At 31.5% G+C, this 18955-nt stretch overlaps 1 protein-coding gene across 1 annotated transcript in view; it reads right to left on the bottom strand.

The window, feature by feature from the left end:
* Positions 1-18955, bottom strand: part of LOC111619707 (germinal-center associated nuclear protein-like) — a 59330-nt gene that overhangs the window by 2705 nt on the left and 37670 nt on the right. The window contains exons 10-13 of the mRNA XM_023361479.1: positions 15967-16093; positions 14253-14433; positions 7126-7243; positions 112-217 (exon numbers count right to left, since the gene is read on the bottom strand). Of these exons, the coding sequence (XP_023217247.1) occupies positions 112-217; positions 7126-7243; positions 14253-14433; positions 15967-16093 (532 nt within the window). The remainder of the gene's footprint in view (positions 1-111; positions 218-7125; positions 7244-14252; positions 14434-15966; positions 16094-18955) is intronic.

Genomic DNA, 18955 nt, shown 5'->3' with positions numbered 1-18955 from the left:
AGTCCATGACATTACTGTAATTGTAAAAGCAATTATATTATAAATTAAATACCATTCAAATCACATACTGAATAATTTATATGTAAATTATTTTAAAATATTCATAAATACCTGGTAACCAGAAGGATTTGTCTACCATATCATTCCATTTTTCAGGTGGATAAAACTGTTCAAATTTATCTTTTAAATAATAAATCATCCATTCTCTGTTTGTTTCCTAAATAAATTTAAGAATTTATTATTCTGAAACTGNGTTGATAGTTACCTTGTATGAAAGCTTGATCTGGATCTCAGTCGGTAAGACAGAAAGTTCGGGAAGTCCAATAATCCAATAGTTCTTTTTCTTTGATATTAGGTGATTCTTGATATTAGGCGATTCTTGATATTAGACGATTTTTTGGATAGTGGTCACAAGCGAAGAGGTATGTATCCCAAGAAGCACAGATTTTTCGTAGACGTAATCCCAAGGAAGAACTGGCGACGACTGACTCACTTTGTTGTTCTTCCCTAATGTTGAATTGTTAAAATCGCTATACTAGGTCGAAAGGTGATGAGAAAGCGTCGTTATTACGCCTGAGAACTTAGCAGATGTTTAGCTCCCAGGTGTAAAAGTTGACAGTTATTGAACAAAAGTATAGCTGTACTGTGATCTTATGACACCGTGAAATGAAGGTAGGACTACGATGTGATCTTATGATGAGATGATATAAACACATCCGAATTCGGATCCTCACAAACATATATAAAATAATTTGAACAACAGACATCACAAAAATCATAAAAAAATAACTACCCCATATACAGGTAACCCCCGTATAACACGGTAGTTACGTTCCAAAAAATTGCCATGTTATGCGAAACAAAGAACTAGTACGAAAAGGAGGGTTAGGTTCCAAAAATTAAAAAAACATGCTACTATATTTTCATAATTAAGATAAATATCTTTATTAAAATTTTCTTAAGTGATGCATATTAATATAAATTAAACAATGTTTTCTTTGTCATCACTAAAAGCACTATTAACCGAGAACGTTTTATTTTTGGCAAGTTATCGTTATCCTCTGAGCATTTTTCTGCATTATTTTCAGATTCATGCTTTGCCTTTTGCAAAAAGTATGTAATTTTAGATTGCTTGCTTCTAGTTAAAAGATCTTTATAAATTTCCTTATATGGTGCTAAGCACTTATGGAATAAGGGAAAAACATCTGGCAACACCAGAAGCAGAAGCGTCGAGATCTGGCAAAATTGAAACAATTTTCGCAAAGGACCATGTGTATGGAGGCGAGAAAAGAAAATTTACATACTGAAGTACTAATAGTTGACGAAAATAATAATTTTTGTGAACTATTAGTACTTATGTATGTAAAAATTTATTACATTTCATGTTGTACGAGGGTTTTACCCATTTCTTGAACTGTGTCAGAGTGAATCCGTGCTATACGGGGTTATCTGTACAATAATTTTTAAGAGGTAAATAAGGTTTTTGATTTATTGAAATATTTTTAAAGGTTCTTGATTGTGTGTGATTTATTCCAGTAATTTTGGTAAGAAGATACTTTAAATTAAATCTAAAAATTGTTAATTCTACAATTTTTAAATAAATCATTAAATACTTTTGGAAGAAGGTACTGTACTTAATGCAAGTACAATCCCATTTGCACTGAATTTTGTTCACCATAACTATGTGGGTAGTTCCCCCATTCTTTGCATATATACAGTACATATGTAATTGTTCTAACATGTGAGGACAGCATTGAGTCATCTTTCTTTTCAAAAATCTCCATATATTTTCTATTGGAGACAGGACTGGGCTTGATGCTGGCCAGGAAATTACACATATACAATTGGACTGCAGCCAAGGTTTAGTTTTCCTAGCAGTGTATGAACAAGTGTTATCATGTTGGAAAATACAGGCTTGTCTTTGGAAAAGTTTACATTTTGATTCATGTAGATGTTGCTGAAGGATTAGAATATAGGCTTCAGAGTTCATAGCATCATCAATAAAATGCAAATCTCTCTACAACTCATGCATTACTAAACCATTACAGATTGTGGCCACGGACTTGTCTTGAACAATATGATGGATTATTAGCTTCATCTTTACTATAAATGACTTTATTGTCTATATTCCCATAATTTACATGAAATGTTGATTCATCTGACCATAGTATTTTCTTCCATTCAATTTTTGTCCACTTCAGATGATGTTTAGCTTGGGCCAGAACTCACTTACATGATTCATTTATAAAAGGTCTCTCTTGGATTTCTGCAGTCTGTATTTGCATCATCAGATATATCTCCATACTGTGCATTCAGATAATGGGATATTAGAATATTCTCTAATATCCCATTATCATTGTCATTTCTCTGCCTGCTTCTTGCCTGTGTTGGTGAGATTTTTTGCTGAAGTTTACTTTTGTGTTTCTTGGGCTCTATTGAGTGTTTTTTCCTGTTGTTTTTTGTCATTTTAGTTAGTATTTGTGTTACTGCTTAGATTTTGAGTCAGTTTTTTGTTCTCAATAGGCTAAATTTTTCATTTTCATGTGTTTCTCAGTTGTTAGGCTTAGCTAGCCCAGTTTCTGTTTTGGTTTTGCCAGGCAGAAACAGTTACATTTTTTTTTTATTTAATCAATTTAAATTTACTCCTTTTCAACTTCCACTCATTCACCTTTTTGTTTTTGACTAGCTTTTGTAAATTTTCAGTTTTTAGGGTGTTTTTCAGTTAGTTAGTCTTGTCTTAGTTTAGGTCTAAGTTAGATAGTTCTCTTTTTGTAGTCAGTTAGGTCTTCAGGTGTTTAGCTTCCTCTATAATTTTGGTTTTTCTCATTTAACTAGTTTTTGGTTTTTCAGGTTTTCTGAGTTGTTCTTCAGCCTTTTCGATTGTAAGTTCATAGTTAGGCCTTACTAGGCCAGTTTCAACTGCCTAGTCATTTTTGTAGCTTTTTCGGTGTTAGTTAGTATTTTGGCATTTTTGTGGTTTCTGTTTTTTGTAGTTAGTTTTCTCTTTGTAATTCATTCCCTTAGTAAGTGCTTTGTTCCCCATGTTAGTTTCATCTTTCTAGGCCACCCCATTTTCAAGTTTTTCGGGTGTTTTGGTTATACTGCTTTGCAGTATTTTGGTTTTCAATTCTCCTATTCTTTTCCTTAGTTTAAGTTATAAGTTATAGTTTTAAGGTAGTTAAGTAGTTTAAGGGTCTTTCTAGATGGCATGTCCATCTAGTTCTGGAAACACTGGGCCAAGAACCAATGCTAAGATGTCTCATCTGTCGTCTGTAAAAAGCTTAGGGAGCTTTTGGACATTATTTTGGGAAACTGTCCAGAAGAATGCAGCTCGGCTGTTTGGAAAGAGAACAGAACAAAAATTCGTGAAGCTGCAAATGATCTTTTCTTGCTAGCAGATGAGACTATCTGAGCATCGGTTCATTGCCCAACAACAATGTTGATATGTTGAATAGTTTAATTAGCGAAGCAGTTTCGAAATCCTTAGCTGATAGTGTCTGTAGTATTCAGCAGGAAGTTTCAGAGAAGGTTGGCTCTCTCATTGATAGCAAAGTCAATAAAATATTGAACACTGCAAAAAACACTATTCTGACTAGTTTACCGACCTCCTCCTACGCTGGTATTGCTGCAAGGGCTAACACAACAAACACCAAAATTATCCAGAAAACAGTCCAATGCTGGCACACACACAGTTCTCGTTTTTCCAATAGAAAACATTAATATCACTCAGGACGAAATAAGACAAACACTCACTATGAACATAAAATCTAGTCAGTTAGGAATCTCAGTTAAAGCACTCAGAAAAATTAGGAATAACGGAGTTTGAATTCAGTTAAATACAATAAATTGCTCGTTTGTCTCTGTTGGCCCATTCGTCTCGTCTAGTTTGTCATGTGTTTGTTTGCTTTTCACACTGTCTGCCTAGCTGTTAAGTAGTATTAAAATTTGCAATCACATTCAGTTTTATTAGTAAAAAGTAGATATGTCTTCCTACTAACAGCCACTTGGCACTAATTTCTACACTTATCTATTCGTGGCAGCACTCAATTATTGGTGTTTGCTACACTCAGGTTTTCTTTTAGACCCTTCGGGGAACTATGGCATTGCAGCCTAAAAACTGTGTACCAACATCAACATAGAGGGTACTGTAGCCATATGTATGCCATTCAGAGGAATCCTACCTTTCTCTACTGTACCTCTCCCTGAAGAGGAGAGAGAAGTCACGAGTCTGGTATGTAGTGTGCAACTTAGGCTCCACTATCAATCGTCATTTTTTAATAAGTTTTGCTTCAATATCGTATATCTATACATCGTTGAAATTGGCATTTCAAGCTGTAAATGTATTTTACTGATTGGTATAGCAGTTTTTGAGATATTAGCGATTATATATTTGAAACTTTGTCGGCCTCCATCAGGCCCCCATGTGTGTCTTTCTCGAACTTTCGATGGCTTTGCTAAGTATGGCAAGTATGTCACATACTGCCCAAATTTGGTTTTAATTCATCAAGTAATAGCTGAGTAATATCGACTTATAAAAGTACCGTTAAACAAAGGACCCAGTGCCTCCATGTGGTTGACCCAACCATTCAGCGTGGTTAAGCCGTGTGGCATACAGTTTTCAGCGGTTCTGGTGGCCCTTTTCCAGGACTTAAAGGACGGTTTCTGGGGTGTTTTACCTTACAGCCATGCTTAGCAGGCATCCCAAGGAAATGCCCGGTATTTATGTTCTCTTACTTTTTGGATTAGCCATTTGGTGTGGATGTGTTTCCTGGAAGTTCCAAGGACCTTGTCAAGTCAACGTTCAATCTCTATAACAGGGAGACACCCCTATTTGCACACAAAACCATGGATTGGGTTCAGACTGTTTTTCCAGTAAGTGATTAGCTTCAAGCCAATTGGCGTGGTTCATCAGGTCTTACACAATTTTGGTATTTGCTGTGAGTCCCCCTTCTCATATGGCAAAGCAATCGAATGTGGATGTATTAGGAAGCCCAACCCATAGTGGATCAGAACAACCAAAGTAGATTATGTGGAAGAAGAACTTCTCTAATATCAACTCCTGCTTAGAAACAACCATGACAAGAATTCCAAACTATACTAGTCAAAATATCAGAGCAGTGAAAGAGCAATAATCCATGATGCAGCAGTGAATCAGTTGTTTGGAATAAATCTTGAAATGAGGTAAAAGGAAGCTATTGTGGCGTCTCAGTTAACCCCTCAGCTGTATTCAGATGTGGTAAAGAAAAACAATAAAAAGGCAGCAGGGAAACAAGACTAATCAATGCATCAGCAGGTAGACAAGGCAAAGTGGGTGTCAATGAAGGGGATGCCCACAGGTTAATCATCTCCTTGGTAGAGGCTCAGAACAAGTCAAAGCCGGTGGTAGAGGAGTTAATGGTTTGCTTCAAGAAAACATATCGCCAAGGGAATTAGGCCTAAATATTGGTAACATAAGGCCACTTCCGAGCAGTGATATCTCCTTGGAGGTGAAAACGAATAAAGATACCATGGCCTTAAAAGCAGCAATAGAAAAGAATACCAAGTTAGCCAACAAAATAGAGGTAAGGGAAAAAAGAAAAAGGCTCCTGAGGATAATCCTTCTGAATCTACCACAAGATCTGCAAAGTGAGGAACTGATGGAGGATCTTTTCTACCAGAACTCAAGGGTAAGCGAGCAATATTCTATGGAGTGCTTCAAGAGAGAGTGCTCTTTAGTGAGGTTCATCACTCCAAAACACAGGGATGTACAGCATGCCATCTTGTCAGTATCCCCCAATTTGAGACGCAGGTTCATTAATTCTGTTATTTACACTTCTCTTTGTTTTATGGACCATTGGAGCTTGTAAAAAACCACCCTCATATATCAATATATACAATAAAAACAAATTCAGCAATGAGTTGCACAACTTTCCTGGTAACATTTAAAACTGTATGTGTGGCACCATCTGTTATGATATTTTATTATTAAAAACTTTTTATTTTTTAATTTTTATAATATGACAAAAAACTTAAATTTGAGTAGGTATGGGTTTTATAAAAAATTGTAAATGCTAATAATGAGTGAAATAGTCTAAGTCTGACCATACTCAAGATGTGACACAACCCTCTTTATCTGCCCACCCCCTCGACCTTTAACACTTACCGTGCTACGAACATAAAGATATGTTTTACGCATTCCTTTGCAAAAAATGAAAAACGTAGTATTACGTTTTTCGAAATACCTTGTTATCTTCACTTTTAAAATGTATCATTACGTGTGCAGCATAACGTGAAAGAATTATTTGTGTTTATTAGTTACTATTTTGACCATTAGAGGGCGTATCAATTTCAAAAATTCAAACGAAAAGTTCGTTGTTAAGATTACTTTTACAGTTCGATTTTGAGTTTGGTTCTCGTTACAATTGTTATACTTCGGATTTTTTATTTCGTTTATTTCATTATTTTCTCTTAAAAAGTAATTAGCGATGTATTCTTAAATTAGCAATGTTTCCTTAGTAAATATGACATATAATATAAGCATTATAATGTTTTTCAATTTTTTTTACGTTGTGTCTATTTGCAAAACATGCCCAAATATAATTGCAATACAATTAATTAAAATATTGCACACATACATCAAAATTGAGTGTAATATAAATAAATGTTCAACAAATCAGAATCTGTTTACACTTTTTACCTAGCTTCAGTGGAACATTTTCTATCTTGAGTAGAAAATATAGTAAAATTAGAAACATCAGCCAGCACACAGGTAAAAAACTAAATCAACTGGACCAGCACGGTAAGTGTTAACCACAAAATTTTAATAGCATCAGTCCCCTAATACACAAACCTCCCTGCAAAATTTCAGAAATTTTCAACAAAATGCACAGGAGTTATTAAGTTTCAAACAGGGTAAATAAAATTGTACCCCACACATACACACGCATGTGCATATTAACATCCATACATAAAGAAAAACCCCTGAATTTTTTTGCATTTGACAGTTCAAGGACCAGTTGAGTCCAAAAATGTAAAAATTTTTTGACTGATCACTATACTTTCCATCTGTTGTATATAACAGAACTGGAAAAGTAATGAGCTTTACTTTTTAAAATAAATATTCAACATATATATTTAAACATTTACCTTATCAACAAAATCAATATTATCCAGCAGAAAGAAACTACACATTTGTAAAATATCTGCCCAAGGAATTACTTCTTCTCCATCTAAGTTTTTACTCCTTGATAATAAGTGATGAATACTGCATAAATATAAAATAATAATAAATGCCATGAATTTATTATTTATATAGTTAATCAATATCTCAATTTATTAAAATCTTATAATAATCTTTACCAAATTATATATGCTTTATTAAATATTTAATATGAACTCAATGTATTGTAAAAATAACTCTTGTTTATCTTTATAAGAAATTAAATTAGCATAAACTATTTTTTGAGTTTATTGTTAATTATATGTATAAAGTATAGTTTGAAAAATATAATTTAATTATATCCACTAAAATATAAATAATATCTATAACAGTTTACATATGAAATAGTTTACTTGGTTGATTAACTGTGCTCTACTCATAATATTACAGATATTATGAGTAGAGCACAAGATAAATTTAAGAATATGTTGTTCCATTTTATATATTTATGAATATAAGGTAAAAGGACTTTATTTCATAAGAAATTTTATAATATTGTGAGGGATTTTGAATAAATCACAGTAAATGGTAGAATGCTTAGAGGTGACCAGATTTTCTATATGTAAGATCAGTACATTTTTTATTTCTCATATCCATGAAAAAACTATGTTCCAATATAAATATTTTAATAATTGAAAATTTCTGTAATATACATAAACATATATCAGGTTATAGCAAATGAAATGGCTGATTTTTATTTCTAACTTTGAACATTTATTAATTTAATTTAAGCCTTATATATTCAATCAAAATGGTCTCCATCAATGTTAATACACTTCTCCCAATGTAACAGAAGTGCATTAATGCCAGTTTGAAATCATGTAACAATGAGCAAAAATGTCATTAAAGGCACTTTTTATTGCATCCTATTCCTTGACAACTTTCCCCCAATAAAATCTGTCAAAATGTTTAAAAAAATGATAGTCTGTCAATGAAAGGTCTGAAGAAGGTTGATGAAAAAGAATTTTGCACTTCAATTCTGTCAACTCTTCATTTTTTTAAATCATAAAGCATAAAACACCATATCTATTCAAAAGTGGTGGCTCTTGAATGCACAGTTGTTGTACATTACATCAATTTCCTGACAGTATTTGTTGGCATTCATCATTTCACCTTTTTGCAGAAAGAAAAATGGATTGTTTCCCTTACAGACTACCATATAGACATTACCATGGAATTTGTGTAAATGAAGGCTCAGTTTTGGCATGTGTTTTTGCATTTCTTCCACATCTAGCCACTGCACAAAACATAGACAATTGCCATAGAGGATCAACTTTTCATCGCAAGTTACAACACAAGACAATATACTGTACTTGCATTTTTGTGACAAATAGTTATAGAACTACAAACCTTGTAAATAATACTTGTCTCTCTGAGTTCATGTAGTACCCATTTGTTGAGTTTCCCAACTTTCTCTAATCCATTTAAATGTCACGAAACAGTTGATTAATATATATTCAATCTTTCCATGATTTCCTAGACAGTCAGGCAAGGTTTTTACAGACATGACAAATGGTGCATGTCTGCAAAGCAGATTTCTGAAATTTGTATTCCTGGCATAAAATTTTTCAAACCAATGCCAGGTGGTATGTTCACTCACAGACCTTTACTGAAAGTTTTATTGATATTTCAGATTATTGATATTCAGCTGCATAGTATCTCGGTTTACATATGTTTGTTTGTTTGTTAACCACTCTGCAGTGATTGACGAATATACCCATCAAGAGCTGGTACTGGTCACATGGTACTGGTGAATGACGTCTATATCTGCCAAAAATTACTCCCAAAAAAAAAATCACATAAAAAAGAATTATGTGACAATAAAGAAAGATTTTTTCTTTACTAGATACAACTGTTAAAAAATTTTTTCTGAAACAGAAATGAGACAAAAGCATGGGAAAATTCTTAAAAAATTTTCCACATTTATTCTCCACTACATCACGATAGTGCCATATCTGACTAACCCTCACTACAAAGGTTATGTTATGGCAATGCAACACTTGGGTGATCTGCCTAGGGGGATGCCTTCTGGGAAGTCTTTTTAAGGGAAACTGGCCCCTATTTAGGCATTACAGACATGGAGAAAACCCAGAAAACTTCATGTGGCCAGCCCGTCCGACTGAGGCACGAACCCACAACTGAACTCTCAGTTGTGGGTTCGATAGACGATACGAAGACTGCTTGGCCACTGGTGGGCCTCAACTTACATATACTCATACAAGAAATTTATTCTATTTTTTTGTTTCCATGCCATTAGAAAAACTACTTTTAAACATGTGGAACTCATTATATAAACGAGGTTATATTTTTAAATTCACATATGATATGTGAACTCTTCCAAATGCACAAATGCAGTGCTGTTCACATGGAAAAAAGTTGAATTTCAAGGGTGGGAAATTTAAATTTAAAAAAACAATCATTTTATTTCAACAATGTAACATTTTATTGCAACAATGTAAATAATTATAACATTATTGTTTGTATTAATTAATACTAAACATTGCATTTAGGGGGTATTCTCATTCAAAAAGCCCAAAAATGAGTAATTTTTATGATTATGATTATTTTTATGATTTTATTACACCAGAGGATGCTTTACCTATTTTTACATTTTGTTGCAGAAGTAGTAGCCTCAAAAGGAAGGTTGTCTCCATAATTTTGCAAACTTTTTAAAGGATTGCTGATGGTGAAAACGGCGAAAAGGAGGACAGACACAAAGTTTTAACTTTGTTAAAAAGTCGTGTTTATATTTTTATGTATTAAATTTTTATGTTGTTTTTTAATTTCTCAAAACATGTACACTGAAAACTAAATATGATAAATAAAATAATGCTAAAGTTCATACAATATATAATTAAAACTTTGATAATACATTGCTGAATTCATTCAGTTATTTAAATACAGTAGAGTGTTGATTATCCAAAAGAATTCCAGTCGGCAAATTTAAATTTTCACCAGTGCTGTAGCACTGCAATCTTTGGCTATGTCTTGGGCTACTCAAATATTTTATGGTTTTGATACTAAATTAACTTCTGAAGTGTAATTTTTTATTGTTTTTATATTTTTCAATATATTTATTTTATTTGTACAAAATAAAAAAATAATTTTTAACGATACAATAGTCTTTGTTAAGCTCAACATCGACAAAAATTCAATGCAAAGCGACACGCAACAGAGAAAAATTTCAACATGTGATAGGTTAATATATTTTTTCGTACATAATCGGTTATCTGAAATATCGATTTTCCGAACAACCGCAGTCCCCAATTGATTCGGATAATCAATGCTCTACTGTATATTTGAATATTAATTAATTTAACTTAAAATTTCTAATGTATTTCAACTTGAAATACAATAAAATGTCTATTACAATTTTTGTTACTACACAATTAAACTTTTAGGGCTTATCACACTAAGTTGACAAGGGGAGTTTATTAATTAATCATATACACCCATTTACATAAATACATCAACTTTTATGTACACAATCACCAATCAATGCATTTTGGGCTTTGTAATGGCCCCTCTTCAGTTAGACAATTTGATAACTTAAGCATTAGGTGTATAACAATCTATTAAAATTGAAACAGATATATTTTTATTTTATGTATATTATATTAGTGAATACTGTATTTTCTGGCATATAAGACGACTTTTTAACTCAGGAAAATCTTCTCAAAAGTTGGGGGTCATTTTATACACCAGGTGTCGTCTTATAGGACAGGTGCTGCAGTCGGCCTGGACCCTGGGGTATGGATAGAGATAGAGTGGTGCTGTGCCCAGAAAAACACTCATCTTTCACCTGTCTGGCCCACCCTTGTATGTATCCTATTATTGTACCTCTTTCTCTGCTTCTCAGATCTCACTCCTGAGGACTGCAGTGAAGCGGCGCAGGCGTGCATGTGCGAGATCTGAGAGGCAGAGAAGGAGGTATGGTAACAGGATACAAGGGTGGGCCGGGGTAGTCTTATACAGCAAGTATATCCCAAACTCTATATTTTAACTGTAAAAGTCGGGGGTCATCTTATATGCCGGAAAGTACAGTATATAATATAATATAATATACAGAAAAAATAAATGTTGAAGAATGTTTTGGAATTGTAATTACAATAAGCAGAGGAACAGGTTTTAAATGTGGATTTTTATAAGTTTAGTTTTAACTTCCAACTGTCTTTGTGATATGTTTGTTTCAATTTAATAGATTGTTAACCTATTTCATGTTGAAATTTTTATTTGTTGCCTGTGATGCCATGTTGAATTTTCATCGCTGTTAAGCCTAATTTTTTTTAAAACAATAATTGTGTTTACTGTATCGTAAAAAATTATTTTTTGTTTCACAAACAAAATATATATATTGAAAATTAAAAAAAACGAAAAAAATTTTATTTTAAAAGTTCGTTTTAATATAAAAATTGTGACGCGAAGTGACATCTAGTATCAAAAACATTCCAATGTAAACATGGAAATATTTGGGATCGCCCACGCAGGTCAATGAGGTCAACCCGAAAATTTTTGGGATCAACATAGGACAGGTTAAACAACTAATGCTTAAGTCATCAAATTGTCTAACTGAATAGGGACCATTATAAAGCCCAAAATGCATTTTAGATTGGTGATTGTGTACATAAGAGTTAATATATTTATGTAAATGGATGTATATGATTAATTAATAAACTCCCCTTGTCAACTTAGTGTGATAAGCCCTAACAGTTTAATTGTATAGTAGCACAAAAATTGTAATAGTTTTAATAGGGGCAAGAAGCTATATTATTATAATAAAATATCTATTTAGAAGTGGTGCCAGTATTCTGAATAAGTACCCTGAGTTTAATAATTACTAAACAGCATTACAGTTTACTACTCACATGACATACCCAACCATAACTAATATTCTGAACAACATTATTTTGGAATGGAGACTTATAGTAAAGTTATAGAGAAAAAGCAGAACTCAAGGAAAACACTAAAAAAACTCCCCTTGCTCACAGCCAATCATAGGTGGAGGGGATTTAATGTTTGCTAGAGGAAACCTAGATTTCTTATTTTTTAAATCAGTGCAACTTTAAAATTCTATACTAAATTCAAATCAGAATATAATTTGTAAAATCACTACATCTGGTAAATTTATGCATATAATACTAAAATATTAGAATTCTTGATTTTGTAGAAATCAAGTAAAAAATTGAGAGGCAAGAGGGTAAGGTGAATTCAATGTTGAAAATAATAAGTTTTTTAGATTGTAGGAAGGAAAGTGAATTAATATCAACTGATTTTCATTAGCAATATATTTTATTAAGAAGTTGTAATGAATAATTACAAAACTTCATTCAAAGAGAATTTCCCAAAAATTCCAAACAAAATTATTTCAAAATCATCTGAAATATTCTACAACTTTCCAAAACTTTTCATACTCCAAATTTCTTACTTCCCTCTTGCAGGGCATGTCCTTACCTATCTCAAAAACACATACTAGTTGCTTTTATTTCATTAACCAATTTTTATTTTATTAGCTAGGTTTGAGAAGGTTCAAATTTTTAAAAATAAATAAAATTCACCATAGACATAATGTTAAAGAAAATCACCATTTTTTTTACTCAATTTTCATGAGTCAATTCTAAGATTCTAGTACTATATGCATTTCTACCATGATTACTTAAAATTGCTCTTAAAATGTTATAAAAATCTTTATGAAATGACATCCTTTCTGTAAAAATAAATAAATATGTGTGTAATAACATATAGTAAAGTCAATATTATTGTTGCACATCATTATTTTAAAGTAGTATTGCCAATTCTAACAAACTATAGAGAGCATTGTATAAATTTAAAATGGCAAATTTGTTTATGTTGACATTAAATGATATATGTTATTAATGTGGTTTATAGGTTAATATTATTTGAAGAAGGTGAAAATATAGTGAATGCAAATTATATAAATCAAGTTTCAAGAAAAAGATTCTGTTAATAAATACTTATTAGATCATGTTTGTAAACTCTAGCATTTATTTCCCATCTCATAAAATCATTATTATTATTTGTAAAAAATCAACAATAATAATTGCAAATGTTCTTGTATGCTAGAAGCTCAGAAAAATGTAAACAAATTTGTACATTATTGTTGGCTCACCAATGGATGAGTGCATAACAGTATTGAAAGCTAGTAGTTGGTCATGAATTCACAGCTGACAAACAGATAATCAAAACATGCAAACCATGAAAGCCAGTAGCCATAAAAAAGTAGAACCATAAACAGAATCATAAATCCCAAAAGCAGCTTCATAATACTGGCCATATGGAGTTTCCAGATTTTTTCACATGTCTGATATTTAAATAGGAGCCAGTTTCCCATAAAAAGACTTCCTGGAAGGCATGTTCCATGGAGATTGCCCACATGTTGCATTGTCTTATTCCAATTCATTATTATTGTTTACTTGCAAGTGTTGCATTTTAATGTAGACTTAAAAATGATAATCTGCATATCAATATATTTCAAATTCAAAATATTTAACATATACAGGCAACTTTCATATAATATGGAACTTCATCAATTTGGTTAAAGTATTACAACAAATCGAACAAATGGAATTTCTGTCTTTTTATTCAGGCAAAACATTGCTATTATGTTAGATATTATTTTTCAATCTTTTGTATTTTTTTTTGAAATCATCTTTTTTAGATTCACTAATTATTAAAAACAAATTGAGAAATCCCAATACTGTATAACATTGTATTTCTTTGATTCTAAGACACATGCTTTTACCTATTCTTACTGATTTGAAGTACAGATGTATCTTACATTTGTAGTCCAAAATGACAATCTTTGAGAGCAGACTGCAACAATAATAGACATTTTTTGCTATACTGCTTAACAATCACATTAGTAAAAATAAATTTTGCTAGCAATGTGTGTTTACTTTGAACCCCCTTTTAACATAATAATGATGACAATTTAAAAAATCTTAATATGAAGAGATCATGAATTTTTACACTATTCTTTAGAATTTATTACTCAAATTTAAATAATTATTAAATAAATAAATATAAAAAAACTAACTTTGATTTTAAAATTAAACTTTTGTTCCTTGAATCTGCAATGATGAGATCAACATATTGCCATACATCATCTTTATGTTCTGTACTTAAATTTTCAGGATATTCTTTGAGTTGAATGTTTCTTATAATTTTTTCTACTTTTCTTAATTGTTCAGAAGAATTCCAATACACTGGAGGGTGTTCTAAACAAATGAGAAGACAATAAACTATAAAATAATATAAATAATTTTCTATTAAGTTTTTAAATCATGGTAAACAAAATTTTAATACTACAGAATTTAAATAATTTCAGTTTAAAATTATAGAAAATAATTTCACTTAAATTTATGATTATGAATTTTACTTTAATCTTAAATTTTTTTCATATTTTCATAAAACTAAAAGAGATTTAAATAATAGTTTAAGTAAAAATTCATAAAAATTCTTCCAACAATACTCAAATAAATGTATATTTTAAGCATTTTAAGATCAGTATTTTCTGACTATTTTCCCAGTAAATTAAAAAAATTCAGTATTTGAAAATATAAATTAATAAAAAAAAATTGCAAATGACATTTGTTAGAATAAAATTATAAATGACAATTTAAATTGATAATTTATTAAATAAATTAAAAATATGATTAAAAATTACATTGTGACAATGTCACAATAAATAATTGCTCATTTTAATTACAGTAGACCCCCCTATAACGCTTAGATACGTTCCACGCTAACCGAAAATTACGTTGTAGGAATGATCAAATACATGAGACAATCGCAGCCCGATAGGTGTGAACTTTACGGACTAAGGCTGTTTGAAAGGTTTTCTTCTATAAAATTAACCGATTCTAGACTAATTCCACTCAACATTTCCAAAACACGTATAATTTTTTGGGAATAATCTGTATAAACTATGCTATAAACAAAAAATTATAGGATTACTTACCGAGTGTGTACCGTTCGACTACGCCGTTGCTTAAAGCTGGTTTTCATCGCGGAACAGCACATTAAACGACGGCCGCGATTTCTAATAACGAATTTTTCGCATAAAAATAACTTGACCTTTGGAGACATCATTAATATAAATAATTTTTATGGCCGTTGAATAAGAAGTGTTTCTTTCACAAGAAATGTATAAAATTAGTGCTGTATTAGACTTACGGTACCTAATTTACATACTGTACAGACGATAATAAACTCAACTTACTAGCCTAAAATCTCCGTAGCGTGTTGCCAGGCGGCAGAAAGCATATATATAATTATAATAAAGTTACAATAAATTAAGTTAATATATAATTATATATACAGTACCTAATTTATATATAATTAATATATAATTATATGTACAGTACCTAATTTATATATAATTTATATATAATACTAAACAGACGATAGCAAACTCAATTTAGCCGCTCCGTAGCGTGGCGCAGGGTCGGAGGAAAGTAGTTCGGCTGCTCATCCACTATTGGTCCAGACTCTATCAATCTTGTCGCGAAACGACGTTATAGGAGGTACGTTATACGAAAGTTGCTACAATTTTTTCGCTACGTTATAGGAATTGTCGTTATAGGAACGTACGTTATAGGGGGGGTCGACTGTATAATTCTTTTTTTTTTATTCAGATTTTGTCAACTTATGCAGAATTACGTACTATTTGAAATGTAATTTTCAATAAATAATACAGGATTTTAACAACTTTTTTTATTTAAATCAATTTGTGTATTTATAAAAATTACCTTTATCTTTTTGAATCATGGCTATTTCAGGCATTGGCCAAGATAACTGTTCTAGATAAGAGGAACACGTAACATCTATCATATGACTGATAGCAGCTGTATAGAGAGCTATAATTGCTCTTGGACACTAAAAAGTATTTTATAAAATTAAGAAAAATATAAGTATTTTATCAATATATTACTAAAAACATAAATAATAATATATTTTATTACTTTCTCACCTGATGATATATTTTTTGATCATTATACTATCTAACAGTCATAACAATTTAATCCTTCTTTGATTGATTATAAAAATAAAGATGGATTAAATTGCTGCACAAATAATTTTAGAAATTGTGAACAAATAAAAGAAAATTAAATTTTAGGAAAATTAATTTATTCAACAATAATGGCTTAATGTTCAGTCTTACTTAATGAATTTAAAATTAAATATTAGTGATAGATGATACAAAAATTTCTCCTGATTCTGATTCTACTGAAAACTTCCAATTCCAACTCTTTTGAATACAGTAGAGCGTTGTTTATCCGAAAGTCAGTTATCCGAAAGAATTCCAGTTGGCAAATTTAAATTTTCACTAGTGCTGTGGCGCTGCAATCTTTGGCTATGTCTTGGGCTACTCAAATATTTTATGTTTTTGATACTAAATTAACTTCTGAAGTATAATTTTTTTATTGTTTTTATATTTTTCAATATATTTATTTTGTTTGTACAAAATAAAGAAATAATTTTTAACGATACAATAGCCACGATTATTATTTTAAAAAGTTTACGTTAGGCTTAACATCGACGAAAATTCAACGCAAAGCGACATGCAACGGAGAAAAATTTCAACACGGGATAGGTTAATATATTTTTTCGTACATAATCGGTTATCCGAAAAATAAGTTATCCGAACAACCTTAGTTCCTAATTGATTCGGATAAATGATGCTCTACTGTACTTTTTAATTTTTCTAAACTAAAATAAACTTTAACATTTTACATTATGAGCACAAGCACAGTACATTCATTAACATCAAGCCGAAGAATGAATAAGATTGGGATTCCAGAATCAATCTTTTGAAAGAAACCTGAAAGATTGATTCTGGATTCCTGAATTCTTCATTTATATGTGAATATGCTGTTTTTATTGTGTACTACAAAATAAATTTGTAATCTTATTTCATTTAAAATTAATATTGCAACTAGGGATTGCAATTGCTGGATCCCTCATCCAGCAATCCAACTGGATCCAGCGCTGCAGATCCACAAATACTCAATTAACTTTCTAAATAATGGCACAAAAGTCTATGTTGTTGGTGTTGCTGCATTTCTACGTGTGCTATTGCTCGGCGATGAGAGCCGAGTGTTTGCCTCACTCTCTTTTCATGCGCTCGCTCTCTGCTTTTCATCGCTCGGCGATGATTGCCATTCAGTGTGGCATGTGCTATACCCCTCTCTACACCACACTGCCTGCCCTATTATCTCTGCTGATCTAATTGCCAGTTGACTTTCCACTCTCGCTAAATAAAGTGTCTTCGTGCTAAACAAAATAAGTAACTCCTCTCCTAGTCTTGGTGCATAATTCTAGTTTATGGTCGGTTGTGACGTCAATGAATCACTTGGTGGAACAATCTCAGTTTAAGCCTATGGAGAGCTGTAGCCTTGTGGCTCGCTTCGCTTGCCACTTCGGCTGCAAGACTGTGTACTGCTTTCGCGGCTTGTCCACAAAACCTAACCTATAAACTGGCCGTAAAAGCTCTCTGTAGAAGAGAGTCGAGTTTGATAACTGCTGACACAACCCTGAAATTTGTCTTAGACAAACTAAAAAGCCAGGACACAATCTTGAGTTCCGACCTTTCCGAGGCATTCTGCAAAAGAATCAGAGAACGGCGTCTTATCGAGGTCACAGAGTTGCTGATTTACATACAGAACCCAAAGAAGTATGACCAAAAAGTCAGAAAGCCCAATTATTCTTTCACAATACCAAAAACAATGTAATGTGCCAGGAGATGAAAAATATGCTGAATCAAGTAAATTATTTACATATGTAGTGGAACCAGCAGCAATGGCAGAGGATATTATAGAAGTGGAAAACGATGATCCAGATAGCCCACATTCCCTGAATTTCACATTGGAATCGGAGATCCAACTAAAGCGGAGAAAGAAAACTTCATGAAACGGAAATAAACTAGTACTGAGAAGGATTATGATAAGTTATTAAAAAAGGAAATGGCTGTTTATGAAAGTGAGGGAGTCAGAGATGAAAACTTATCTTTGATTTATGATTATTTGATGACCCTGAAACCAACTAGCATAAAGGCATAAAGGGCCTTCTCTGCAGCTGGATATATATGCAGTTCATTAAGAAGTAGGTTGGGAGACAACACCGTCAATACCATTTGTTTCTTGAGATCTTACTTCCAGAAAAGTAAAAAAAAATAACAGAAGTGATTGATTTAATTTTATTTAATCCTTTAAAATATTTTATTCAAGACAAGACTAATATTTTATAACTTCTACTCTAATTCTAAATAAAAGTTTTTAACTTTTATTCTATAATTGGTTAGTGGGCTAGGCTAGGCAATTCTATTGTTAAAATTAGTGAGAAACTGAGACTACCTAGTTAGTTAAATAGTTAATTAAATTAATGAGTATCAGTATCTTAGATATATGATGATATGAATGTATATGATTTATGATTGTGATAATAATAACTAATTACTAGACTACTACTAATTACTTACTATTTTACTAACACTAATAATTAAATTACTTATAAATAACTATAGACTGATATGTAGAGCCTATATAAGAAAACTGGTAAGACTGATAGCCACTTAGCCACTGATTATCCGTCCTTACGTTATTATAATATAATATATTAATATAAATTAATTAGTAGAATTACCTTTGCTATTATTTAACTTAAAGATTACATTATAATTATAATCTAACTAAACATTGAAAGTTAATTATCTCTATCTCAAGTGTTAAACCGAACCAA

The sequence above is a fragment of the Centruroides sculpturatus genome, unplaced genomic scaffold, assembly GCF_000671375.1.
Source record: "Centruroides sculpturatus isolate CEXI.00-Female unplaced genomic scaffold, Cexi_2.0 scaffold141, whole genome shotgun sequence".
Classification (NCBI taxonomy): domain Eukaryota; kingdom Metazoa; phylum Arthropoda; class Arachnida; order Scorpiones; family Buthidae; genus Centruroides; species Centruroides sculpturatus.
The sequence above is the reverse complement of the archived record's forward strand: the minus strand, read 5'-3'. Positions and strand labels throughout refer to the sequence as shown.